Source organism: Leopardus geoffroyi, chromosome C1, assembly GCF_018350155.1.
Source record: "Leopardus geoffroyi isolate Oge1 chromosome C1, O.geoffroyi_Oge1_pat1.0, whole genome shotgun sequence".
Lineage (NCBI taxonomy): Eukaryota > Metazoa > Chordata > Mammalia > Carnivora > Felidae > Leopardus > Leopardus geoffroyi.
The window spans coordinates 53,505,039-53,528,518 of NC_059328.1; the positions used below are offsets into that span (position 1 = coordinate 53,505,039).

Sequence of the window (23,480 nt, forward strand, 5' to 3'; positions counted from 1 at the left end):
TATTTATGAACTATAGTTGTCACATTTCCTAGATCTTAACATTTGAGAAGCTCATGAATTGACCTTCCAAAAAATCCACGTCATTATATCTCCGTATAGACTCCCATTTCCTCACTGGTTGTTCTTAGACCTTTGAGATGCACTGAAGAATACGTACGAGTGAAAGTCTTAAAAGCTCAATTCACTTGAGAATACAGAAAACCGAGTAAGTGTCATAAATGCTACGGACTCCAGTACAGTTACAGTTGTCCCGTGAACAACACGGATTTGAGCTGTGCGGGTCCAGTTATCCCCGGAGCTGTTCGACTAAATATAATACAGCGCTATAAAAAACATTTGCAGAACCATGCTACTTATCAGGAAGGCTTCCAGTCAACACTAAAGTTACATTCAGATTTTCAGCTGTAGGAGGTCAGCGCCCCCAATGCCACGAAGGTCAAGGCGTTAACTGTACCCATACTTGTCACAATCCAGCTACACCAGAATATGCTCCTTTAGGGTGCTCGCTGAGGTGAGCCTACTTCTGGAGGGAATCCTTACTTTCAGCATAGCTGTCATCTGCCCCAAAGATGATTTTTCAGACGTCTGATCTGAGATCCAGCTTTAGGAAATTACTTTAAAAACTACTTTTCTACTTTCCACTCCTCCACCTCTACCCCCAAACCCTTGCTCGAGGAGTTCAAGCCCTGAAAACATAATACAAATTGAGTTTAGTACTGTAAAATGGCCCACAAATACCTCATCTGGGCAGTTAGGTGGACAGGGCAAACGTTTTCCTTCTTTTAACGTGTTCACAAGTCTTGTGACTGTCATCTGGCCATGCGTTGGGCCTATCATTTTCAGGAACAACTATGTAAAGTAAAACCAAAGAAAATATTTTAGCACATATTTATGTAACACCAGGTTAAGGTAAAATTCCTAGAATTAACTGGAAATTAATAAGCAGACTCTTCTTACCAACTGTAAATGAGAGTTCAAAATCTTGATTCACTCTCAATGGTTAGACTATAATCTAGCTCTCAGACTCTACCAATCATTCCCTCCCCTGGTTGAAGGGCCTGTCCCAGTGACAATGATCTCATTTACGAACACATGAGGCTCAACCAAGGTCCTACGCGCTGCTCCCCCATTTTCCCAGGAAACTGTCCCTGGACTCCTCACACAGGTAAGATCCTTGAAAACTGGTGTTGTTTTCTAGAACTTTGGCTCGTAGTGAAACAGGACTTGAGAGAGCCACAAATAAGTGTCAAGTGGCAACCACGTCAAATGGAAAAGTGACACTTTCCATTATAACACACTGACTAGAGTCTGTGCAAGAACAAAATTTACACATTTTAACAGGGTGTGAGGTTCAGATGAAGGGACAAGGAAGACTTACTGCCATGGGGCTGGAATCGGAATCACAGTAAGTGAGCAGCTCATGCAGAGTCACTCCAAACGACCAGACATCAGAGGCGATATAAAATTTACACTGAATTAAACATTCTGGAGCATACCTGAAAGAATGCAGAACATGAAACTTCATTTTTCACAGAAGGATATTTCAATAAACATTATAGAGTAATTCTGAAAAATCACCTCTTTGGTTTTTCTTGGTGTTTAATACATTAACCACACATACGCTGAAGTACACATCTGACATGTCCAACAACAGGCTCTCTGTAGCACAGAGTTACTTTAAAATATTAGTTTGCGCTCATTTCACGGAGCACGTGTTGTCCACGAGGAGGAGGTGGCAGAGGACGGAAGGCCCCGGAACTTCTTTCAAGTTCAAAATTAGCAATGACCTCACTGCCCAGCCCTCTTCCAAGGTCAACCGTTCCAGTAGATGATACCCAACTGCCCAAGACAGAAATGGAGCCCCCCCGCCCATATCTAGTTTTCTAAATACTTTTCAAACCTACTCCTCTTAAGCCCCAATGTCACTGTCCCAGTTCACACCCTCATGAGTTCTGGCTGCATCAGACTCCCTGGCTCTAGTCTTGTTCCCCTCCCATCCACAGTGATCTTTTTAGATTCACCACCCCCACCCCTACCCACCATGCCAGGGAGGAGCAGAGAGACACAGAATCCCGAGCAGGCTCCATACTCAGTGCAGAGCCAGACACGGCTCGATCTCACAACTGCGAGATCATGACCTGAGCCTAAGTCAAGAATCAGACGCTTAACCGACTGAGCCACCCCGGTGCCCCCACAGTGATTTTTTTTTTTTTAAACAAAAGCTGCCATTCTTAAACCCTTTCATGGTATCCCAAAACTCTTGGGGTAGAGGGAGTGCTAGCTCTGTGACTCGGCTTCCAGTGCTCTGCCTTAGCAAGTCCTTGAGACCTCCCACTTCGTGATCCAGCCACACCGAGCTGATTCAGGTCCTGGGACAGTCACTGCTCTCATCTCATTCTTGCTAGTCACACATGCCGCCTTCTAACCATCCTTCTAACCCCCATGGATCTTTTTAAAATCTTATGTTTACAAGACTTCCAGAAAACCAAGCCTGAACCCTTCTATGCTTATGATACTATGATATTGGCTGTCCCATCCATTAAATTCTCAACTCAGTCTGCTTGTTCACCACATATCTCTAGTACCCAACACAAAGCAGGACCCTGATACACACTGATGAATTCTGAATAAGGCTTGGGCTCCACAGGTGGGAGAGATCTAGGTTTGTGTCTATGCAGGATGCACCTCAGAGGAACCGCTCTGTTCTGTAGGAGCCATGGAGTAGGGGCTTAAACAGCCTCTCCCCTGGATGGTGCTCCAGGCTGCAAGGGGTCAGTCAGGTTGCAGCCTCCTGACCAAGATACCCTGGTGATCTGTAAGCAGACAGCCAAGTTGTGTGCTGGGCGTGCTGTGCTCTGCTCTGTGTGGGACCTCCCTGCACTGGCCAGAGCCTACTTCATCACCTCCTTCCCATTCTGTGCGAGCATGTGACCCCTGCAACGACTGACGGGGGCAAGGACTGTGTCAGTGAATGCTCTCTCCTGGGAAGCTGGAGATGCTGACTGGGTGGCTCATGTCCTCCACTCCTTGGAAGATGGTATCGTATAAACCTCAGGCATTTCTGTGCGGGTTGCTTTTAGGGAAACAGTCTAAAAGAGGTTTCTTGAAGGCAAAGCTCAATCAATCCCAAATGTTCTAAGTTCTTTCTAACCTTGACTTAGGCAGGAGGAATAAAAGACATTAACATAACATTAGATGCAGTTACCAAAACACAGGGCTGTCCCGATCATCCTTGACTGTGTAGTACTCTTTGTCGGTTTCAATGGCTTTGGTTAAACCGAAGTCTCCAATTTTCACTTGGTGCTCACTCTCAACGAGGACATTTCTTGCTGCTAAGTCCCGGTGAACGTACTGCCGAGACCCCAAGTAGTCCATCCCCTGAGGGAGAGAAGTCAATGTAGAGTCATTTGCTAACGGTCAGTTCAGGCCGTGTTTTGTATCCATCGCTGCATCTCAGGAAAGCACAAATGCCGTTTCATTTACCTGTCATGCACTTTTGTTGTTGTTGTTTTTACTTTAATGCAAGTAAAACCAACCCAATTCAAAGAAATACATATTAAATCACCCATATTAACAACTCAGCTCATTTTGTCAGTACTGGCTAATTTTCATCCAAATCATGCAGAGCAATATGAACTCAGGTACAATTACTGGAAAGCTTCCCCCTGCAGTCTAATTACAAACCAATTACCCAGGACAGAGTGCCTGATTTTTTAATCTTTAACATGCTTTTTTTTTACCTTACAAATCTGAACAGCATATTTTAACTGTTGTTTGAGGTTAATTTTGTTCTTATTCTTTGGAAGATATTCCTTAAGGCTTCCTGAAGGTAGAAACTCCATGATGAGCTTAATACCATTTCCTCCTGTGAAGAAAAGAACACCCATCAGGACAAGGCTGCCAGATGAAGGAACTGTGGGGGAGTAGAGGGTGCAGGATCAGGAGACACAGGCCCCGAACTGATTTCAGTGTCACTCCCCACCCCGAATCCCAGGCAAGCTACTTAACCTCTTTAAGCCCCTGAACCTCAGGATCCTCAGCAGTGAACAGAGATAGTGACACGTGTGTACAGAACCCAGTCATCAGCACCCCCTGAGCTAACAGTGCTCTGTGAACAACCACAGATGACTGATTTTTAAAACTTATGAGCCACATCATTTCATTACCAGTTTTAGAGTATAATATGTGTGTGTTATATTGGCTTGTAAAAAAAAGATATACTTATTAGTAAATACCACTTGCCACCTTGATTGGTGGCACTGGCCGTATAACCCCAGAAGCTCCCTTAGTTTTCACACCAACCCCACTTTGCACAACATACCGTCTTCTGTACAGATGCCTTTGTACTTCACAATGTTCTCATGATAGAGGTTCCTTAAGATTTCAATTTCCTTCTTCAGATCAGCTATGTGGTTACCTCCACTCTCAGGCTTCAGGGATTTGACAGCCACCTGCTCCCCGGTATTGTCACCCTCAGGGTCGTATCTGCAGAGCTCAACCTTCCCAAAGTGGCCCTGGAAGGAAAGATGCACGTGCCTGATGAGAAAAGCCCCCACCCCGGGCCAGCAGGAACACTCAGAAGATGACGCTTGCTCCTCGTGCTGTTCCCACGAAGGCCAGGGGTACACAGCACAGTCGGACCTTACAGGCAGCGAACTGCCCCCCCCCTTCCCCACCCACCACAGCCCCTCCTCTCTTGGTCCCACAAGCCATCCCCTCTATTACTGAGCTAAGACAAGGAAGTATCTGGGGACTATTGAACCAACACATCGATCCCAGTCTCCGGGAAAACATAGCCCACAAGGAAGGTTATTTCTGGACCTGCAGGATGACTATGGCATTCTCTGACAGCCACGGGCCCAGGCAGCGGGGCAGGCGCCACGACGTGGCTGGAAAGGGCACTGCGCGATGGGTGTTCAGGAGACGTGGGGTCAGACTTCTCCTGAGCCACCGGACAGGGAAGGCCCAGTGACCCAGTCTTCTGAGCTGGCTCCAGAGGCACTTGATGTGCACAGACCCTCAGGGTGTTGTGAGGTACTAAGGACACTGTTATGTGCCCAGCACACGGCCCGGGCACACAGAAGACACTCCACACAGGACACAGTCTGTGTTCGCTTAACTCAACTATTGAAAATCTGTATTTAGACACAAATCCCAGTAGCTTTTCTGGTCACCTTAACCGTTAGGAAACTCCCATTTGAGGTCCAAGGGAAAACTGACATTCTATGTGGCCTGCTGTGTAGTAAATATCCCTTATTTAAGCAGCCGCACAGCAAAATCCAAGATAGGGACTCTTCTGTTTCTACCACATCTATACCTATTCCCCCATATCTCCCCCTCTTTCCATTCTCTTCCACCCCTTGGAGAAAAATCGAGTCTGGAGGGAGCAGACCAACATCCTGTGTGCATATCCAGCCACCTGGACAGGCAGGTATATGCACACTGCTGCCGTGTGCCAAGTGGAGACTCCCCTGTAATTCCAGTGGCCCAGGGAAAACCCAGTGAGATGCCTTCTCTTCATAAATCTTGGCCCAGAAACAGAGAGAATAGAGAGTGGTTTTAGACGCAGAAGAGGTCAGACGGTCAGCAGGGGACTCCAGCCTAACTTGCCTCTCCCAAGTCACGGATTCTCTTCAAGAACCGCTTTTCAAAATGTGTGGGATCCACTTCGGTTGCCGGCTTTCGTTCTGAAACAATGTCTGGATCTAGGAGAGGAGGAAAGAAACCATGTTAAAAAGGAGTGACTGGGGGCGCCTGGGTGGCGCAGTCGGTTAAGCGTCCGACTTCAGCCAGGTCACGATCTCGCGGTCCGGGAGTTGGAGCCCCGCGTCAGGCTCTGGGCTGATGGCTCAGAGCCTGGAGCCTGTTTCCGATTCTGTGTCTCCCTCTCTCTCTGCCCCTCCCCCGTTCATGCTCTGTCTCTCTCTGTACCAAAAATAAATAAACGTTGAAAAAAAAAAAAAAATTAAAAAAAAAAAAAGGAGTGACTGCCGTCCACAGGCTCCTAGTTATTCTGCTGCTTCCCCGGGGAACTGGCTGGTCTCATGCAAACACTGCACGACAGGGTCTTACTCTGCTCCTCCAGTTTATTGATGTCTCTCATGATGGCTCGGAAGAAGGGTCTCTGGTTGGGGTCATAGTTCATGCAGCGGGTCATGAGGTCAGCCAGCTCCTTACAAGATGGTGTCACTGGCCGGCACCGGCTTTCATAGAATCGCTCTTTCTGTAAAGAAGAAAACCACATGGGAGAAACCAAAGGTACCACTCACTAACCCTTCAGCGCCAGTTACCATCCCTAATTTATTTCCCCGATAGCTCTGCATAAAGGCAGGTTTCACAAACCTGTGTTACTATTGCCTTATTCCGGCCTGGGGAAATGTTAGTCCCCATACTAAAATCCAAATTCAAGTCAGATGGGCGGTAGACCCAGGCCTGAACCTGCTGCATTCTAGTGCAGTCACGCAGCCTTCCTGGAATACAACTTGGCAGACTCTTCGAATCCTTTGACTCATTAATTCCAACTATAAAATGACTCAGAAGTCAGATATAAACAAAGATTTATGTTCAAAGATACTCCCTGCAGAATTAGACAGCACATTACAAATTTAAAAACAACCTAAATGCCAAATATAAAATTAGTTAAGTAAATTTGAGTTTAATGAAACAACTCTTACGTTAAATTTGTAAAATTGTAAGACATATTTAACTATGCAGGAAAGTACTCCCAATATTAAATTAAGAAGTAGAGCCTAGGGGCGCCTGGGTGGCGCAGTCGGTTGAGCGTCCGACTTCAGCCAGGTCACGATCTCGCGGTCCGGGAGTTGGAGCCCCGCGTCAGGCTCTGGGCTGATGGCTCAGAGCCTGGAGCCTGTTTCCGATTCTGTGTCTCCCTCTCTCTCTGCCCCTCCCCCGTTCATGCTCTGTCTCTCTCTGTCCCAAAAATAAATAAACGTTGAAAAAAAAAATTAAAAAAAAAAAAAAAGCAGAGCCTATATAACTATATCTAGCATGGTCTCAGTTGTGTTTAAACAAGACAGACAGAAACAGACTGAAAGACAAAATACCAAAGGGCTAACTAGTGGTGAGGAGCGACTGGAATATGATGACTGCTGTTTTTTCTTTTTCATAGTTTTCTATATTTTCCAATTTTCAACTATTTATTACTTCAAAGTTCTAAAACAAATAATTGATACTTTTAAAAATTAAGGGGCATAAGGGGCACCTGGGTGGCTCAGTCGGTTAAGCGTCCGACTTCAGCTCAGGTCATGATCTTGCGGTCCATGAGTTCGAGCCCCGCGTCGGGCTCTGTGCAGACAGCTCAGAGCTTGGAGCCTATTTCAGATTCTGTGTCTCCCTCTTTCTCTGCCCCTCCCCTGCTCATGCTCTGTCTCTCTGTCTCAGAAATAAATAAACGTTAAAAAAAATTCAGAAAAAAAAATAAAAATAAAAAAAAAATAAAAATAAAAATTAAGTGAAACCATGACCCTCCAGTTAAAAAAAAAATGTTTATTTATTTTTGAGAGACACAGAGAGAGCACAAGTGGGAGACAGACCGAGAGAGAGGGAGAGACAGAATCCGAACTGGGCTCCAGGTTCTGAGCTGTCAGCACAGAGCCCAATGCAGGGCTTGAACCAACAAACTAAGAGATCATGCCCTGAGCCGAAGTCAGACACTTAATCGACTGAGCCACCCTGGCACCCCTACCCTCCAGTTTCTAGTGAATCTCATGAGTACTGGTTTCTCCTCTGTCCCTGGGGATCCTTGGTGGGGAGTGGGGAGTGGGAAGTGGGGAGACCTCAGAGGATGAGGAAGAGGAGGAGCTGGAACTGAGCTGGGAGCTGCTCTCGCCTCTCAGTGTCATGCTCGCTTCCCCGCTCTGGCACAGCCAGGTGGAAAGGCCATCCAAACCCATCAAGGGTACTTGGGAGGAGAGAAGGAGCCCTCTTTTATCAAAGGTACAGGCCCTTCCTTACGCCATTCCTGCATGCTGCTTAGCCCTGAGTACACAGCAGGTGCTCAATAGATACTGACTTTTCTCCAAAAACCCTAGAATGAAAATCCCAAATAGCAGAGTTATAGATCTGAGGGCTTCCCTGCTGGTTTTGACTTAACTCCACTTTCCTAAGCCCTGTACTATGTTTACCTGGCCAAAGTTAACTGGTTAAACATTCTACCTCTTCAGGATCTCCTACAGGTGCACCCTCCACTCTGGATTTCCATTGCCACTTCCTGTCTCTGTCCTCACCACTGAGAGCCTCAGAGCATGTGGTCACTCCTTAGCCTGTCCATCTCAACCATGGTGTCTAGAAGACCCGTCCCCATACTGACCTCTAAGCACCTCACTTCTCCACGCAAACTCATCAGTGTCCCACATCACCCCTGAGTACAATAGTGGTACTGTAGCCTGGAATTTAGGGCTTCCAATAATCTGATCCCAAATAACCTTTCCCACCTTACCACCTGTCATTCCTCTCCATGCTTGAGGCAAACAAAACCACTCATTGCTTCCCACGGACAACTGAAATGCCACCTTCCCCTGGATTTTGATCAATCCCTCCCAGCTCAAAGTGATGCTGCTGCCCCCATAAATACACGAGACACATTCCAATAATTGAACCACTGAGTCAGGATCAGAGGTCCTTGATTGTAATTTTACTAGTTTATCCCTTTAGAGTTACAGTCTTCACACTTTCTACCAGTAAATTTAAGAGTGGTTCAGACCTTTCTGGTTTTGCACTGTAGCTGAAGGACCCAGGCATGTGCTGGGGCTCCCTGCGTCTCCGTTACCTGAACTGTGAAATGAAGGTGATGGCACTGCTGTATCTAAGTTGCAGGATTCTTAGGCCGCTGGTTTCACATATTATGTGAAGAATCCTCGTTCTTGCTATTATAGGCGAACTCTCCTAATCACACCCTAAGGTCCTCAAGGGAAGCCAAGGCCTGTGTCTATTTTATAGTGAGCCTCCAGCTTTTACTTCGAACAATGCCTCGCAGTAGAAACTCAACAAGTATCTGTGTTAATGTTGCTAACAGGTACTTCAAATCTGAGATAAACACTACCATAATGTACTACTGAGCACATATCGTGTGCCTGGCATTGTGCATGCACTATTTCATCATTTACTTAATCTTCACAACAGCCCTGCAAAATAGGTAGTATTTATCCCCATTTTACAGATGATGAAACTGACAGGGAAGTTAAGTGACACTTTCGAGGTCACACAGCCAGTAAGCCTGTGGAGGACAGTCAAAGCCGCCTCCATCTCTTCCCACAACATGAGGCTCTCTGACAACTGCTGAGACGTTCACGAGGGCTCAAGGAGTCCTCACTCAGCTCTCACCCTGGAAAGCAACTGCTCACCTCAATCAGTGTCTTGTCTTTCAGAGGAATCTCGCCATTGTAGCAGATTTCCCAGAGTGTGGTTCCAAAGCTCCATTTGTCAGCGGCCACACTCAGGTTCTTGGAGTCTTCAACACACTCGGGAGCAATCCACGGGATTCGCTCTATGCACTCTGGAAAAAGACCAGAGAGATTTCCAGATCAGTTTCTGGAAATGCCAGGGTTGTAAATCACTGTCATTGCAGCAGAAACTGTGAGCTAACGAAGAAACTATTTTCAGCAGTGCTTTCCAAACATGGGCCCGGGGTGAGTTTGTGAAGGGTGCCACTTTCCAGGCCTCTCTGCCCTGGCACGTGCTCCACCATGCAGCAGTCTTAGGGCCAGCAGATGTGTCCATTTATCACAAGCCCCCAGGAGGGTCACATAGGGCCAGGCTTCCGAAGCTCTGGCCTCAGATGACAGCAAAGCACCCTGGGGAAGGCCAACACCCGGGGGAAGGAGAACAAAGGCTTAAGAAAGAAAAGGCAGAGGGGCACCTAGGTGGCTCAGTCGGTTAAGCATCCCACTCCTGATTTCGGCTCAGGTCACAGTCTGTGAGATCAAGGCCCACATCGGACTCTGCACTGACAGGCAAAGCCTGCTCGGGATTCTCTCTCTTCCTTTCTGTCTGCCCCTTCCGCACTCGCCTGTGTGTGTGCTCTCTTTCTCAAAATAAATAAATAAACATTAAAAAAAGAAGAAGAAAAGGCAGGGAAAGACAAGAGGCCCATACATGCAGAGCAGGCATGGGCTAACCTCACTCATGCATTCTGCACAATCACCCTGCAATTGTGTGTTTGCTTCGTGTGGGAAAGAACAAGGGAATGAAAGCCTGAGGTGAGGCTGTCATACATCTCTTGCACCTGGCTACTTCTGCAGCCCTGTTCTGGCTTCCTGCCAAGGCCAGTGATCTGAGTAGACACCCCTGCTGTGTCCCTCAACAAGCACTGTGGCCTCCAGCAACAGCCTCCTGGCTCCTGCTGGAAACAGAGGCAGTCACAGTCAGGCCCACCTCACTGACCCACAAGGCCCAGATGAAATCCCACTGCCTCCCTGAATCACCTCTGTCCCCAGCTAGGTGATATCGCTGTCTCTGAATGCCCATAGCATTTTACCGGCACCTCTTGGGGATACCCAGGCTCCTCTACTAGTTCTGGAGTCACCAGTGTCTGCGCCCCAGGTGCTTTCTGAGGACAGGTCCCGGGACAGATTCAGGGCTGAATCTTTGCTGACTGGTGGGAGATGGGCGGGTGAGGGGCACTACATAGGCACTAAAGAATGCTTCCCATTTCCCTGCTAAGGAGTGAATGATTTCAGTTGTATTTGTAAGGCCTGTTTTCATCCTGGTTCCCTTCCAAACTTAGCCCATTCTTTGACCTACTGAACAAAACTCTAAGAGCCCAGCACTGTGCTTGGTGGCTGGCCGTCACAGGCCAGGGCCACGCTGAGATCCCACACACGGCCTCTAAGGCTAAGAGGCAGAGTACTACTTGGGCAGTGCTGGTTGCAGTGTCTTGGCTCCTGGGCCTGTCTTTTCCTTCACAGCCCTATAGTTCACGATGACCTCATTCAAAGGCCACAAGAGCACAGTTATCACTTGGAGGCCTCCCCCAACAGCTCACCAACTACAGTGGAGGGCCAGGAGACACGGCTCCTCTCGACACCTCTGTGACTATCCCTGGGCCCAGCAGCCTCCCTCTGTGCTACCCCAGCACCTTGAACACAGCTCTTTTATCGTCAGGACCACACGTGCCTCGGGTGAGCTCCTCCTACCACACAGCTCCCAGAGGGCAGGGACTGGCCCTCCCTACCCTCCACATCTCCCTCGGCCCCCGGGGCACAGCAGCAGCACCAGATGCCTGTCTGCTAAAGTGTCCTTCTTAAAAGGAAACACACCAGAGCCCTAGCCCCCTTCTCCCTGCTGGCCTGGCCTTAATTCAGGTGGGGACAGGGAGGGTGGAAGGGTGAAGGGCACAGATGGGAACTGGGGTGGGAGGAAAGGGGAGACCCACCTTGCCTGGACAGCACGGTGATGGGGATGCCGGGGTCACTGAGCTTGATGAACGGGCCGAACTCGCTGTCGATGCCCTCACGGGCCAAGAGGAGGTTTTTGGTGCACACATTTCCGTGGACCAGGTCTTTATCCTCCTGCAGAGTGAGAAGGGTGAACTCAGTCAAGTTGCCCATGGGGCTGCCCGTCTTCCCTCCTTCCTTCACTCCGTTTCCAAGCCTGGCTCCTCACATCATCTCTCCATATTCCCCAGCGACAGCCACGCCCGGGCAGCCTAGCTCTCTCCCCAGTCATCTGTGTGACTCGGGTGTATTGCACCATGGCCCTGCGCCCTGGTCCCCTCACCAGTAAAACGGGGATAATGGCAGAGTGGGCCTCATAGGGCTTTTGTGAGAATGACACCAAGGAGAACGTGTAGGACCCCTGAACGGCTGACCCACGGTAAGCACTACTGACGCTGGCGGTTTCACTCATTCATGTGACAAGAATCGCACTATTTCCACTCTTACCTACAGTGCAGTACAGAAGTCAGTCCTCTGACGTGATACGATTTCCATCAAAACAGGATTCGTACACAAGCACACGAACAGCCCCAAATGACCAAGGTCGAGGCCACTAAGCACCAGGCACACCTGTGTTTAACCACAGAGACCAGGCCCCTCCAGCCCACCTCACCAGAGTCCCTTCCTGCCACCACCCACTCGGGCATTCTGGTTCCTGATGGGGGCCACCACGGACTCCAGAACATACTTACCAAGTAACTCAAGGCACTGGCCAGTTGTTTGGCAACTTTAAACTTCCACGGTGTGGTGAGGACATCGCTTTTCCGGTGCATGAAGAGATCCAGGGGCCCCCCCTCCACAAACTCTTCCACCATGATATCTACAGGCACAAAAGCAGCCACAGTAGGGACAGTATCTTCCCTCACCCCCTGAGGGGAGCCCACTTTACTGACTGGTCCTCGGCTTGGGAGGACACAACCATCCTTGTGAGGTGCAAACAGCAGAATGAGCGCTTACACCTCTGCCCCCGCCCAGAGCGCCTTCTTCTCTCTCAGCGTGCTCACCCCACCCTCCCGGGTCCAGCACCGTGTGCGGTCAGGGCTGGCAACAGTAAACGTTCGAGAAATGAGTGAAAAAAACAAATGGGGCTTAATTCCACATCCACTATTAAGCACAAGAACTGCTGCAAGAGGCAAGAAGCCCAGGCAAGGTAAAGGTGGCATCAGCCCCAAGTCATCCCCCCAGCGCCAACGCTCCCAGCCAGGGCAACCTCCCCTTCCACAGCGAATACACTTACTTTCCACGTCTCGGACACAGACACCATAGAGGTACACAATGTGTTTGTGGGAGACCTGCCTCATCATGCTGGCTGCCTCAAAGAAGGCCTGTGGGAGAAGAGGACAAGGAATGCTAAGGGTCAGACTCTACTGCTCTGATGCCAAAGGGGCTCTGCTGAGAGGAAAGTCAATGGGTCCCAGGAAAACTCATCACTGTCATCCCAGGCCCTGAAACTGCTCCCCTGGCCTTGCCTGTCCAGAGGCATTGCTAAGCCGGCTGGGATACGGCATATATTTAGACAACCTAATAGGATACAGAGCCAGGCTGGAAGGAGAGGCTAGCTGACAATTTCCCCATTAGATACGCACATCCACCACTTTCTCTCCATTAAACTTTGAGAAATAACAATGTTTGGCACTGTGTTAGAATAAACAAAAAACCAGGCAGATCTCAGTCAAGACTTGGCTTTATCACTCTAACAGTTTGTGGGATCTTGGGTAAGTCCTTTTACTCGTCTGGGCTTTAATTCTGTAGACTGTGAAGTGATACACCAGGGACTATGTAGAGTCCTGGGCTCCACCACAAGGACCTCTAGATAGGAAACAGGAGGACAGTGGGAGGGCCAGGAAGGGACAGGCTGCTCAACCCACTTCATCTTCAATCCTCCCTCACTTATTTTCCACACTGGCTTTATCTCAGATTGTACTCAAAGAAAGGCATCCAGACTAGATGAGGAGTCTGGAAACCACAAGACCAAACTAAAGACAAAGGTTCTTCCAAGCTCACTGTGCTCCACTGGCTCCAGAACTGGGGGAGAAGAGGGGACGGGGTTATGAAGGAGACACTTACCAGAGAAATGTCCCTGTGGCTGGGGTCTAAGACTTTGAGGATCACTTTTATTCTCTTTTCTTCGGAAGTTCCTTCGTCATCTTTGTAATCCAGAAGGGTTCCAGAGTAGATGTGCGTCCGCGTGCCTCTCCCAAGGTGCTCGCCCTGATGAAGGAAGCAGGAGGTTGGGGTGATGACCCCTCTCTGGGGCTGCACTGAGGACTTAATGGGAACACAGAATACCAGCAGGGGCGGGGCGAAGGCAAAAGAGCCTCCAAAGATCACAGCCTCCCCATGTCTTGTCCCCGTCAGGCCTCCAAAAGAAATACAAAGCTATTTAACCAAACACAGATGTGGCACTTCCTGGGCCTGAGGAGACAGTTACAGTCCCAAACAGTTCCTTCCCTTCTACTTCCAGGAAACAACCTGTGGCTAAAACATAATCCTGACCAATCATAAAACTTCTAGTAGTGCCACCAACAGCCTCCAATGACAGCAGCCCCATCCTCACCTCCAAAGCGGACTCAGAGAGGACCCCACGGGGGCTCCTCTACTACAGGCTAGGGTACAAAGAAAAGGGGCTTATTAGTGATCATGCTACTGCTCACTGGCCATTTAACTTGAGACATTCTTTCCTCAACCCCTTTCTGTGAACAGGGATAACAATCGTACCTGCCTCCCAGGGCTGTGTTAGAATCAAGTGAAGAGGCAGGTATAAAGGCTCCAGGTACAGAGTCTGGCACATCATGGCAGAAACGATCTGCTGGCTGATATGTTCTGTTTGATTGCCCTCTAGACCAGGCACTTGTTCGTTTTTCAGCTATCTACCCAGTGTGTGTGTCTGTATATGCACATGTGCGCTAAGCTTTAAAATTTGTGATGCATTTACATGTGGACTTGCCCTCACAATCCCACAGCGGGGGAAGGGTGTCAAGGCAGAGGCACAGACTGGAAGGACGGGCCTTCAGTATCCTCACATATGAAAGAGAATAATACCACCAAATAACCGGTATGAGGACTAAAAGCCTCATACCCAAAAAGCAAAAAGCCCTTAGCACATAATCATCTGTCTCTAAGGAGTCTCCCAGTTCAAGCTTTAATAATTCTGAGTTAAACATTCTTAATATTGGGAAACCAAAACGTGATTCATAAAACTCAGGCACTCTCAAGCTATTGACATTAACCTCGCAAAGTCTGTTAAGTTATGGTGCTATTATTCTATTATGCCAGCACGTTCTGTAAATGCAGAAAATGGATTCCCTTGGAATCAGCCCTGCCCCTACAGGAATGTATACAATCGTTAATCGGGTATATTAATTTGCACAAATGCCACCATTTGTCATCTGTCATAGCACAGTGGCGATGCATCTGCCCTGTCTCCCATATCCTGGCGAGGTCCTGTGACTATTCATTAAAGCTGCATCTGTCATGAAGCGGTTCATCAAGATTATGGGAAGTTGTGTTCCCAGAACATCCCGTAAAAGCCATATGCTTGCAGAATAATTACTCTTCCCCAGAAGGGTTGCTTATCCCAGCAGCCAAGCCATGGCAACAGGCCTCCACAGCACCCCACGGAGGGTCCTGCGTGTTACACGTTGGCTTCCTTCCGTGCTGCTCCCTCTGCCTTTGTCTGGTGCTTGCTGTGTATCCTCCGGGACTCCGCTTGGATGCCGCTTTCCCAGGAAGCCATTTCTGTCCTCCCGAGGTTAAGCGGCATGGTCCCATCTGACAGTCCCACATCCTGCTGTATTTCCCTACTTAGGACTTGTGTCTTGGTAACACAATTATCTACTTAAGATGCGAGTTGGCTCCTCCAGCGCACCGTGCACCTGCCAAGGGTTGCCATCATGCGTGACACGTGAAAGTGCTCACTGTTGGCTAGATGAGTGCCGGGGGCACAGAGGGTGGCTATGATCTGTGCAGAGGTTCAAAGGCAAGGAAAGAAGGAAGGGCCCAAGTAGAGGACCAAATTTAGGCAGGAAAAAAACCCAGGGTACTGCCATTCTGGTGATTTCAATCTCTGGCCACAGCTCCAACTCCACCAGAAGGACGGAACACAACACAATCTGGCCCTCAGGGAAGGATTTATCAAGGGAAGTGAGAGGCAGCTGCAGCTGTGGACCTCTATGCCCTGAAACCCCGCCCAACAGTTTCAGGGATTAACCTAAGAAAGTATACTAGCAAACCAACCCCAAGCCTGCCACCTTCCACTAGGCTCCCTAGTAGACGTGAGCCCACAATTCATTCTCCAACACCTCCAAAGTGTCACAGTTTCTCCCAGGCAGTAAACGTTCCTTCCCTCCAAGGCTGCTGGCAGGCTGTCTCCTTGGCCTCCCTGGTGTGTGGCTCCACACCATGCTCCACTGGGGCAGGGCCATGGAAGAGAACATGGGGTTTGCCCTGGGCCTCACACCCTTAGCCCGAGGGCAGCTACAAGGGAAACTGGGCCTGCCTACAGCTGTAGACTCTGGGCAAGAGGCCTCCCAAGCTGGGACAATGGTCCAAGGGACCTATCTCTCAAGGCAGTTCTCCTGCCTCCTTACTGTATTCTGTATTCCCCCAGCTTTGCTCCCTTTGGAATCATCATCTGAAAGCCCAGGGTTGAACTTTAGAAGTGCTCTGTCACAGCGTGTGGTGGGTTAACGAGGGTCGTCAGCCCAGACTCCCCCCATGGACACCCTACTCTTGCCTTGTCAGCATTCCCACCAAGTTCTCCAACTCCTTCTATCTGCAGAAGACCACTCCCCGGAAGGTCCTGTAACCCTAGATAACCCCACAAAGCCTGACTAATCCATTTCCTTCAAAGACAAAGTGTCTCTTGGGAACATGAGCAAAGCTGGGTAGAATGGCAGGGTGCTGGCTGAACAGCTTTAACTACAAAAGAAAAGTCTCGGTTTTTTTGTTTTTGTTTTTTCCAACAGGATTTCCCCAAACCCAGACTTCAGTCCCCCAAATCCTCAGACTGCTTGCCATGGGAAGGCAGGACCAAGGTGGACCCAGGAACCTTAGCAATGACTCACTTGCACGATATCTTTCTTGAGGATCCGGTCAAAACTCAGCTGGCTCATAGAGTAGACGGGCTGCCACTCCTGGGCTTTCTTAGTAGCCACCAGCAAATTGGAGATCTCTGCGGGAGAGAACGAAGAAGACTGAGCAGGGCAGCGAAGGTCCAAGATCCCAGTTGGCCAACGTCTGCCGAACCATGGGGCTTGCTGAACACAACATTTGTACATTTGTTGGTTCAGTTATTCGACAAATATTAAGTACCTGATTCCTGCCCTCCAGGAGCTGCTAAGGCAAATAACAGAGCCTAAGCTAATCGAGTAATCAACCAATCGAAAGGAAAGCTCCCATTTGTGCAGCTGATCTCAAGGTTGCGAGAGCAGGGTCTGTTCTGGCAGCAGAACTCAGGGAAGGTTTGCCTAAGGAAGTGAAATTTTAAAATCTGAGAACAGAAACTCCCCGAAGGCAGGGGCCACTATCTATCTTATTTCCTGCTCTACCTCCACAGCCTGGTACATATAGTAGGTACTCAGTAAGTGATCTGTTAAATGTGTGAATGAATAATCAGGATGGGAACTGAAGGATGAGAGCTGAAGAGGGAGGAAGAAGCAGTACATTGGGCCTAGGGAGTGAGGGGAACTGAGTTAGGAAGGTAAAAAAAAACACTGGTTTTGTGTAAAAAAACAGGACAAGTAATCCAGAGAGAAGGTTGTGCCTGAACCTTTCTGGGCTCCCAGCAGTGCCTGACTCCAAGGAGGTGCTATCTAAATGTACAGATTATGAGATCATCCCCAAATACCACTAATTCAAACAGCAAACTGAACACTGCACAAAATCTGCTGGGCAAGGGTGAGCACAGGAGGCTGATGGAATTTATAACCCACAGGAGACTTCCCACCATGGAGCCACTTTGAGCTATGTCACTGTGGGGAAAGAGAGCACCTTCCAGATTCAGACTGGCAGTGAGAGGGTTCTGGAACCCTGGAAGAACTTCATCCATGAGCACTAAGTACTAGGTCCCTACATTAGGCCAAGTAACTCAAACATGGTCTCTCAATTCTTCACTTCCTTGCAGGGCACTGTTTGTTTTCCTTTTTTTGGTTTTTTGTTTTAATTTTTTTAAATGTTTACTTATTTTTGAGAGAATGAGAGACAGAGCATGAGCCAGAGGAGGGGCAGAGAGAGAGGGCGACACAGAATCTGAAGCAGGCTCCAGGCTCGGAGCTGTCAGCACAGTGCCCAACGCGGGGCTCAAACTCACGAACCATCAGATCATGACCTGAGCTGAAGTTGGACACTTAATGGACTGAGCCACCCAGATGTCCCTAAGCATCCAACTTTGGCTCAGGTCACGATCCCAAAGTCTGTGGGTTTGAGCCTGGCATTGGGTTCTGTGCTGACAGCTCAGAGCCTGGAGCGTGCTTCGGAATCTATGTCTCCCTCTCTCTCTCTGCCCCTACCCCGCTTGCACTCTCTCTCTCAAAGACGAAAAAAATTCTTAAAATATTTTGTAATAGGGGCGCCTGGGTGGCTCAGTCGGTTAAGCGTCCGACTTCGGTTCAGGTCACGATCTCGCGGTCCGTGAGTTCGAGCCCCGTGTCGGGCTCTGTGCTGACTGCTCAGAGCCTGGAGCCTGCTTCAGATTCTGTGTCTCCCTCTCTCTCTGACCCTCCCCCGTTCATGCTCTGTCTCTCCCTGTCTCAAAAACAAATAAACGTTAAAAAAATAAAAATAAAATTTTGTAATAAGATAAAAAAAATTTAAGTTAGATTTTTAAATTTTTTTTTTCAACGTTTATTTATTTTTGGGACAGAGAGAGACAGAGCATGAACAGGGGAGGGGCAGAGAGAGAGGGAGACACAGAATCGGAAACAGGCTCCAGGCTCTGAGCCATCAGCCCAGAGCCTGACGCGGGGCTCGAACCCACGGACCGCGAGATCGTGACCTGGCTGAAGTCGGATGCTTAACCGACTGCGCCACCCAGGTGCCCCTAAGTTAGATTTTTAAATCTACTTACTATAAAATCTGTACAATAGTGGTTAAGAGTTGAGACACTGGTGTCCTCCTATGTTCAAATTGTCTCTGCCCCTACTGTGTGCCTTGGACAAGTGTGCCTTCCACTCCTCTGAACACTGATCTTCTCATCGGCAACATGGATGGTAATAACACCAACCTCAGAGGAGGTTCTAGAGCCAGAAACTAGGTTCAGACACAGGTTCCCCTTGTGATCACATTCTGGGTACCCTTTCTCCAGAGTCTATTCCCCCCCATTCTGTTACCCTGGCTCCAGGCAATCAGCTGGATAAAATCAGATTCAAACAGGCCAACTCAGGACTGCCCTGGTGGAGAAAAGACATCAAAAAGGGCCACTTGGAAAGTGTCCCCAGGGCAGAGTCAGGGCAATAGAGTTGCTTTGGACTGAGAGAGGAGAAAGAAAAGAGGAACCATTTACTGGATGATGATCTGCATGGCTGCTATGGGGAATGTGGCACTGAAGTCAACCATGTGAGTGGGGAAAGCCGCTAAACCCCCACAAGCCTGGTTTCTCACTGGAAAAATGGGAGACACAGTTGTGCCCCTTGTGAGGTTGCTGTGAGGGATAAATGAGAATGCACACGGTGGGGCTCACTTCAGTGCCTGGCATCTAGGGAGCACTCCAAAACTGGTAGCTGTTGTGGTTAAGACCAGCATTACATCCTGGTCAGTGTCACCATCCTTGTACCAGCTGGTTGGCAACGGCCTGCAGAAGCTTTCAGTGTCAGAGCGAAAGGCTGCAGAAATCAAACACCCAGCGTGACTCCACAGATGAGGATGTGGGTCAGCGATGACTAGGCCAGTGAGTCCTGCTGGGTCCCTATCCCCTTCTTGACATGGCCGCCCTCAGGCCTGGAGAGGGGTGGTGGGGCTGGACCAGACACAGAGATGTGGATTTGCTTTGCTGTCACATCCACTCTGAGGGCTGCCTGCTTTTCGCTGATTCCATGAGGAGCTTCTCAGCTGCATTTTCAAGTAAGAAACCCAGGTCAGAGTCTGGCTATCAGAGCCTTAGAGTTAGGAGGGCAGAGGCATTCAGGAACCCAAAACGACCTTCTTTAATAGTCATGATTTCCTCACTTCTCTAATTTGCATGTGGTAGAGGGAAGACAGAGGGCTTCTGAGGGCACACAGAAGCCAGCCTCATCCTCAGAGCTTGTTCTTCCTTTCTCCCTAAGCCCCCCGTCAGTCCCTCCTCTCCCCCAGGTCAGGAGAACTGGCCCCTGCCCCACAGCCATGGGTTAATGGCTGCCCCTGTGCATTTGCAGAGTGTGATGTAGGGAAAAGACCATCTGAGGTGGGTCAGAGGACTTGAGTTCAATTCCCCACTCCGGCTCGAACTACCTGGGCAAGCACAATGGCGATTACAACATACTCCGGGTTGTTTGGAAGATTAAATGACAGGGCCTGGCACATGATAGTACCCATTACCATCACCATCGTCATCATAACTTGCTGCTACTTTTATCATAACTAGTACTGACACCACTAGCAAGGCACTGAGCTTCTCTGGGCTTCAATTTCCGCATCTCCGTAACAGCTACAAAGAGCTATTGTACAGATGGAATAAATGCAAATATGCACGTAAAGCATTTGAAATTAGTTAGGTACCCACCAGTATGGTAGCTACTGCTGTAATTATCAGACATCAGCGAACGTGGATTCTGTGCCAGGTGCTGTGTACCCACCCTATGAGTCACAGCGTGGTAAGATAGACCCAGAGCCTGTCTGAATAGTTCATATTCAAGTGGGAGGGACATTCAGTGTGGAGTTCCAGGGGCCCCAAGGGAAGCCATGAGAGAGGGATTCATGCTTTTCCTGCCATGGCTACTGGCTCCCTGGTCTGGACTGGGAGGGACAGGAATCTACACCAGAGACCTACCCAGCTAATTCCAGGGAAGAAATCCTGTCCCAGCCTCCCATCTGCCACCACTTCTCACTATCTGTGGCTGCTGCCCTCCATCCCCCCCAACCTTACCCGGAGACCACCAATCTGCCTGTACTACCTGGAAGACAGATTATGTAAGTAAATAGGGTAGTTGGGCTTTAAGATTTTACCTCCCTCTGAGGCCAAGGTCTCAGGGCCAAGTGGCAGATGTGTTTTTACCCTCGCGGAACATCTTCAAGCATGAAAACAAAGGCTGCAGTTACCCTCGAAGCTGGCAGGAAACCCTATCTGATCAACAAGAACACAAGACCTTCCTCTTTCCCTGAGTGCAGTGGCAGCCCCGTGGCTGGGAGACCAAACAGTGATTCAAACATCAAGAACCCAGGCCCCTTTCTGTCCCGGTGTTGCATCCTCTGCCCACCCCTGACATAAAGGCTCACGGGCAAATTCCCTTAAAAGAACAAGATGTGTCAGATAAAGAGACTCCTCAGAGTATCTTCGACCACACTTACTGGGGCCTGCCCGTCCCAAATGTGCTGCCTGCCCTTTGAGGCCTGACCCCTTCTGAGGGAAGGATGTGACACATGTAGGGCAGCACCTCACACTATGGGAATGTCAAAAAAACTATCTGGAGTAGACTGGCACTCAAACCCCTCTTTGACCTGACCTTCAGTGAGACTCACTTCATTTCTACAGGACTCAATTTTCTCACCTCTAAAATGGGGCACTTGAATAGGTGATGCCTAACTGTCCTTCCAGTTCTCACATTCTAAGAGGTGATGAATTCACCTGCAGGATATCAGTGACACTAACCATGGGGCTTCAAAAAGAATAGCTGAGTCCGTCATCCCCCCATCCACTTTATTCCCTGACTCTATGGTTCCCCGCTCAGCTCCCTGGCATGGCATCCAAGGCCTCCTAGGACCCAAATCTGCCCTCTCCCAGTCTCATCAGCCCCTTCTTTTTATTTTATTCTATTCTACCCTATTTTATTTTAGAGAAAGAGAGCACAGGTTGGGGAGAGAGAGAGAATCTTAAGCAGGCTCCATGCTCAGCATCGAGCCCAACGCAGGACTCGATCCCATGACCCTGGGATCATGACCTGAGCCCAAATCAAGAGCTGGATGTTCAACCAGCTGAGCTGCCCAGGCATACCATCCTACCTCTTCTTTCTAACTTCACTGAATGCATTAGCCCTTCAGCCCCTGTTCTTCTGCAGCTCCTGCTTTGGCCTACCACACTGCCCCTACACATGCTTTGTTGGAAAAGCCCTTATCTAGTGGCCAGGCTAACTGTCCAACACGAGGCTCAAGATCCACCTCTGTGCAGCTTTCCAGTCCACGACTCAGGAATTCTGACCATGCGCTTCTTTGCAAGCCTGAGGTCTGATATGTAGGTGTTGATGAAAACAGCCATCACATAGTGCGGTGGCCTTGTTTACCTGAAACATTTTCTATGTTAGACTGGAAACCCTTGTAGAGAGGGGCCTGAGTGTCAGGCATTTGATTCTCTACATTTACCACAGTTCTTGACCCACAGAGGATATACTAGGAACATTTCTCAGAAAATAAACCACTCACAGGGGAACATTTTACCTTAAAGAGGAAAGTGGTAAGCTTCCGTTTACTGATCCTAAACGTGCTCTTTCTGAAGCCTGAGATGCTAAGAAAAGGTGTATGTTTTTATGTATAGACAATGCTGACACCTGAGGCCCAGGATTGAAGTTCAGGACAGACTCATAACAAAACTAAATGAAGGACACCTAGAAACTGTGGGGAGGGGCCACTTTCTTCAAACCAACCAGCAGCTTCTGCTTGATCCGTGTCTTAGAGCATCAGCAAGGGGCAAAGGGGATCCTCGAAGGGACAGGGCCCAGCTCTGGCCAGGGGAGACCGACCTCGGGGCTTGGGCTGGCAGCAGCGTTTCAGCACGAAGCTGATGTTGTCCGTCCGCAGGATCTGTTTCTTGAGGTGGTTCATGAGGTCCCCCAGGCTGGGGAAGCTGCGGTCCGAGCCATGCAGGCTGTAACGGCCCTTCTGCACCTCGATCTGAAAGTTCTTGAACTGTTTCTGGCTACCCACCACCTGCCATTCAAGAAAATGACCAGAAACGATTTGTTTTAAAAGGCTCAGGCAAATGTATCAACAACAGGAGAAGCTGAATAAGGATATATGGAACTGTGTACTATCTCTGTAACATTTCTGTAGATCTATAATTATTCAAAAATAAATATTTATTACAAACAAGTAAACAATAAATAAGTCCAGAAGAAGACAATGATCAAAGAGAGTTAACACTAGAGAGAAAGCCTAACAGAGCAGGACTTCTACAATAGCATCACCCCGTTTTAAACCTGTAAGATGGAGTTCAATGAAAAACCAACCTCACAGGAACGTTGCTGTGACTGCATGACAAAGTAAAAAACTTAGAAGGTGCTTCGTAAAGGTTTGAAAATATTATTATGCATGAAATAATCATTACTATAACTACATTTATCCAGGAAGTCTCTCAAACTGAGCCCTTCCAGGCCATGCATCTATTTGAGGAGAACCCCTCTGGGAGGTGGTGGTCAGTGGTCTGGTCCGTTTCCAGATTCTATAGTACCACAGAGAGGAAGTATAAGCAGCTTTCCTTCACGGGCACTTTTTGTACAAAGATAAATATTTTAGTCATTGAGGATGAAGGTCGGAAAGATCTACTTATGGTATATACTAGGATAAGATGTTTAAGATCGCAAAACCTTGGGTTCTATTCATCTGTACAATGGGGATAATGCCAGGGTCAATCTCACAGGGTCAGTATAAGGTTTAAATGAGGACATGTAAAGTGGTCAGCACAGCATCTGGTGAGCTAAAATGAACTGCGCCAGTAATCGTATCTATGATCCTGTTTTCCCCAGGTAATCTGACACCAGGCGGACCACACTCCTGAGTCATCAACATTCCTGGTCCAGCACAAGCCAATTCCACCTCAGAAGGCAGTTAGGCTGTCTCGTGCGCCCATCCATATTAACAACATTATACTCCCTTCACAGACTGATGAATGTAGAAGACAGG

The 23,480-nt window shown here is 48.7% G+C and overlaps 1 protein-coding gene across 9 annotated transcripts in view; it reads right to left on the reverse strand.

The window, feature by feature from the left end:
* Positions 1–23,480, reverse strand: part of JAK1 (Janus kinase 1) — a 246,903-nt gene that overhangs the window by 7,717 nt on the left and 215,706 nt on the right. For 8 of the 9 annotated variants that reach the window (XM_045477687.1, XM_045477686.1, XM_045477692.1 and 5 more), the window contains 14 exons: positions 22,322–22,508; positions 16,520–16,626; positions 13,521–13,664; positions 12,691–12,778; positions 12,146–12,273; positions 11,393–11,528; positions 9,363–9,514; positions 6,073–6,223; positions 5,611–5,705; positions 4,322–4,514; positions 3,741–3,865; positions 3,206–3,378; positions 1,379–1,496; positions 739–849 (listed from right to left, as the gene is read on the reverse strand). In XM_045477687.1, the coding sequence (XP_045333643.1) occupies positions 739–849; positions 1,379–1,496; positions 3,206–3,378; positions 3,741–3,865; positions 4,322–4,514; positions 5,611–5,705; positions 6,073–6,223; positions 9,363–9,514; positions 11,393–11,528; positions 12,146–12,273; positions 12,691–12,778; positions 13,521–13,664; positions 16,520–16,626; positions 22,322–22,508 (1,908 nt within the window). The remainder of the gene's footprint in view (positions 1–738; positions 850–1,378; positions 1,497–3,205; positions 3,379–3,740; positions 3,866–4,321; positions 4,515–5,610; positions 5,706–6,072; positions 6,224–9,362; positions 9,515–11,392; positions 11,529–12,145; positions 12,274–12,690; positions 12,779–13,520; positions 13,665–16,519; positions 16,627–22,321; positions 22,509–23,480) is intronic. The other variant, XM_045477694.1, reaches the window with a different exon arrangement.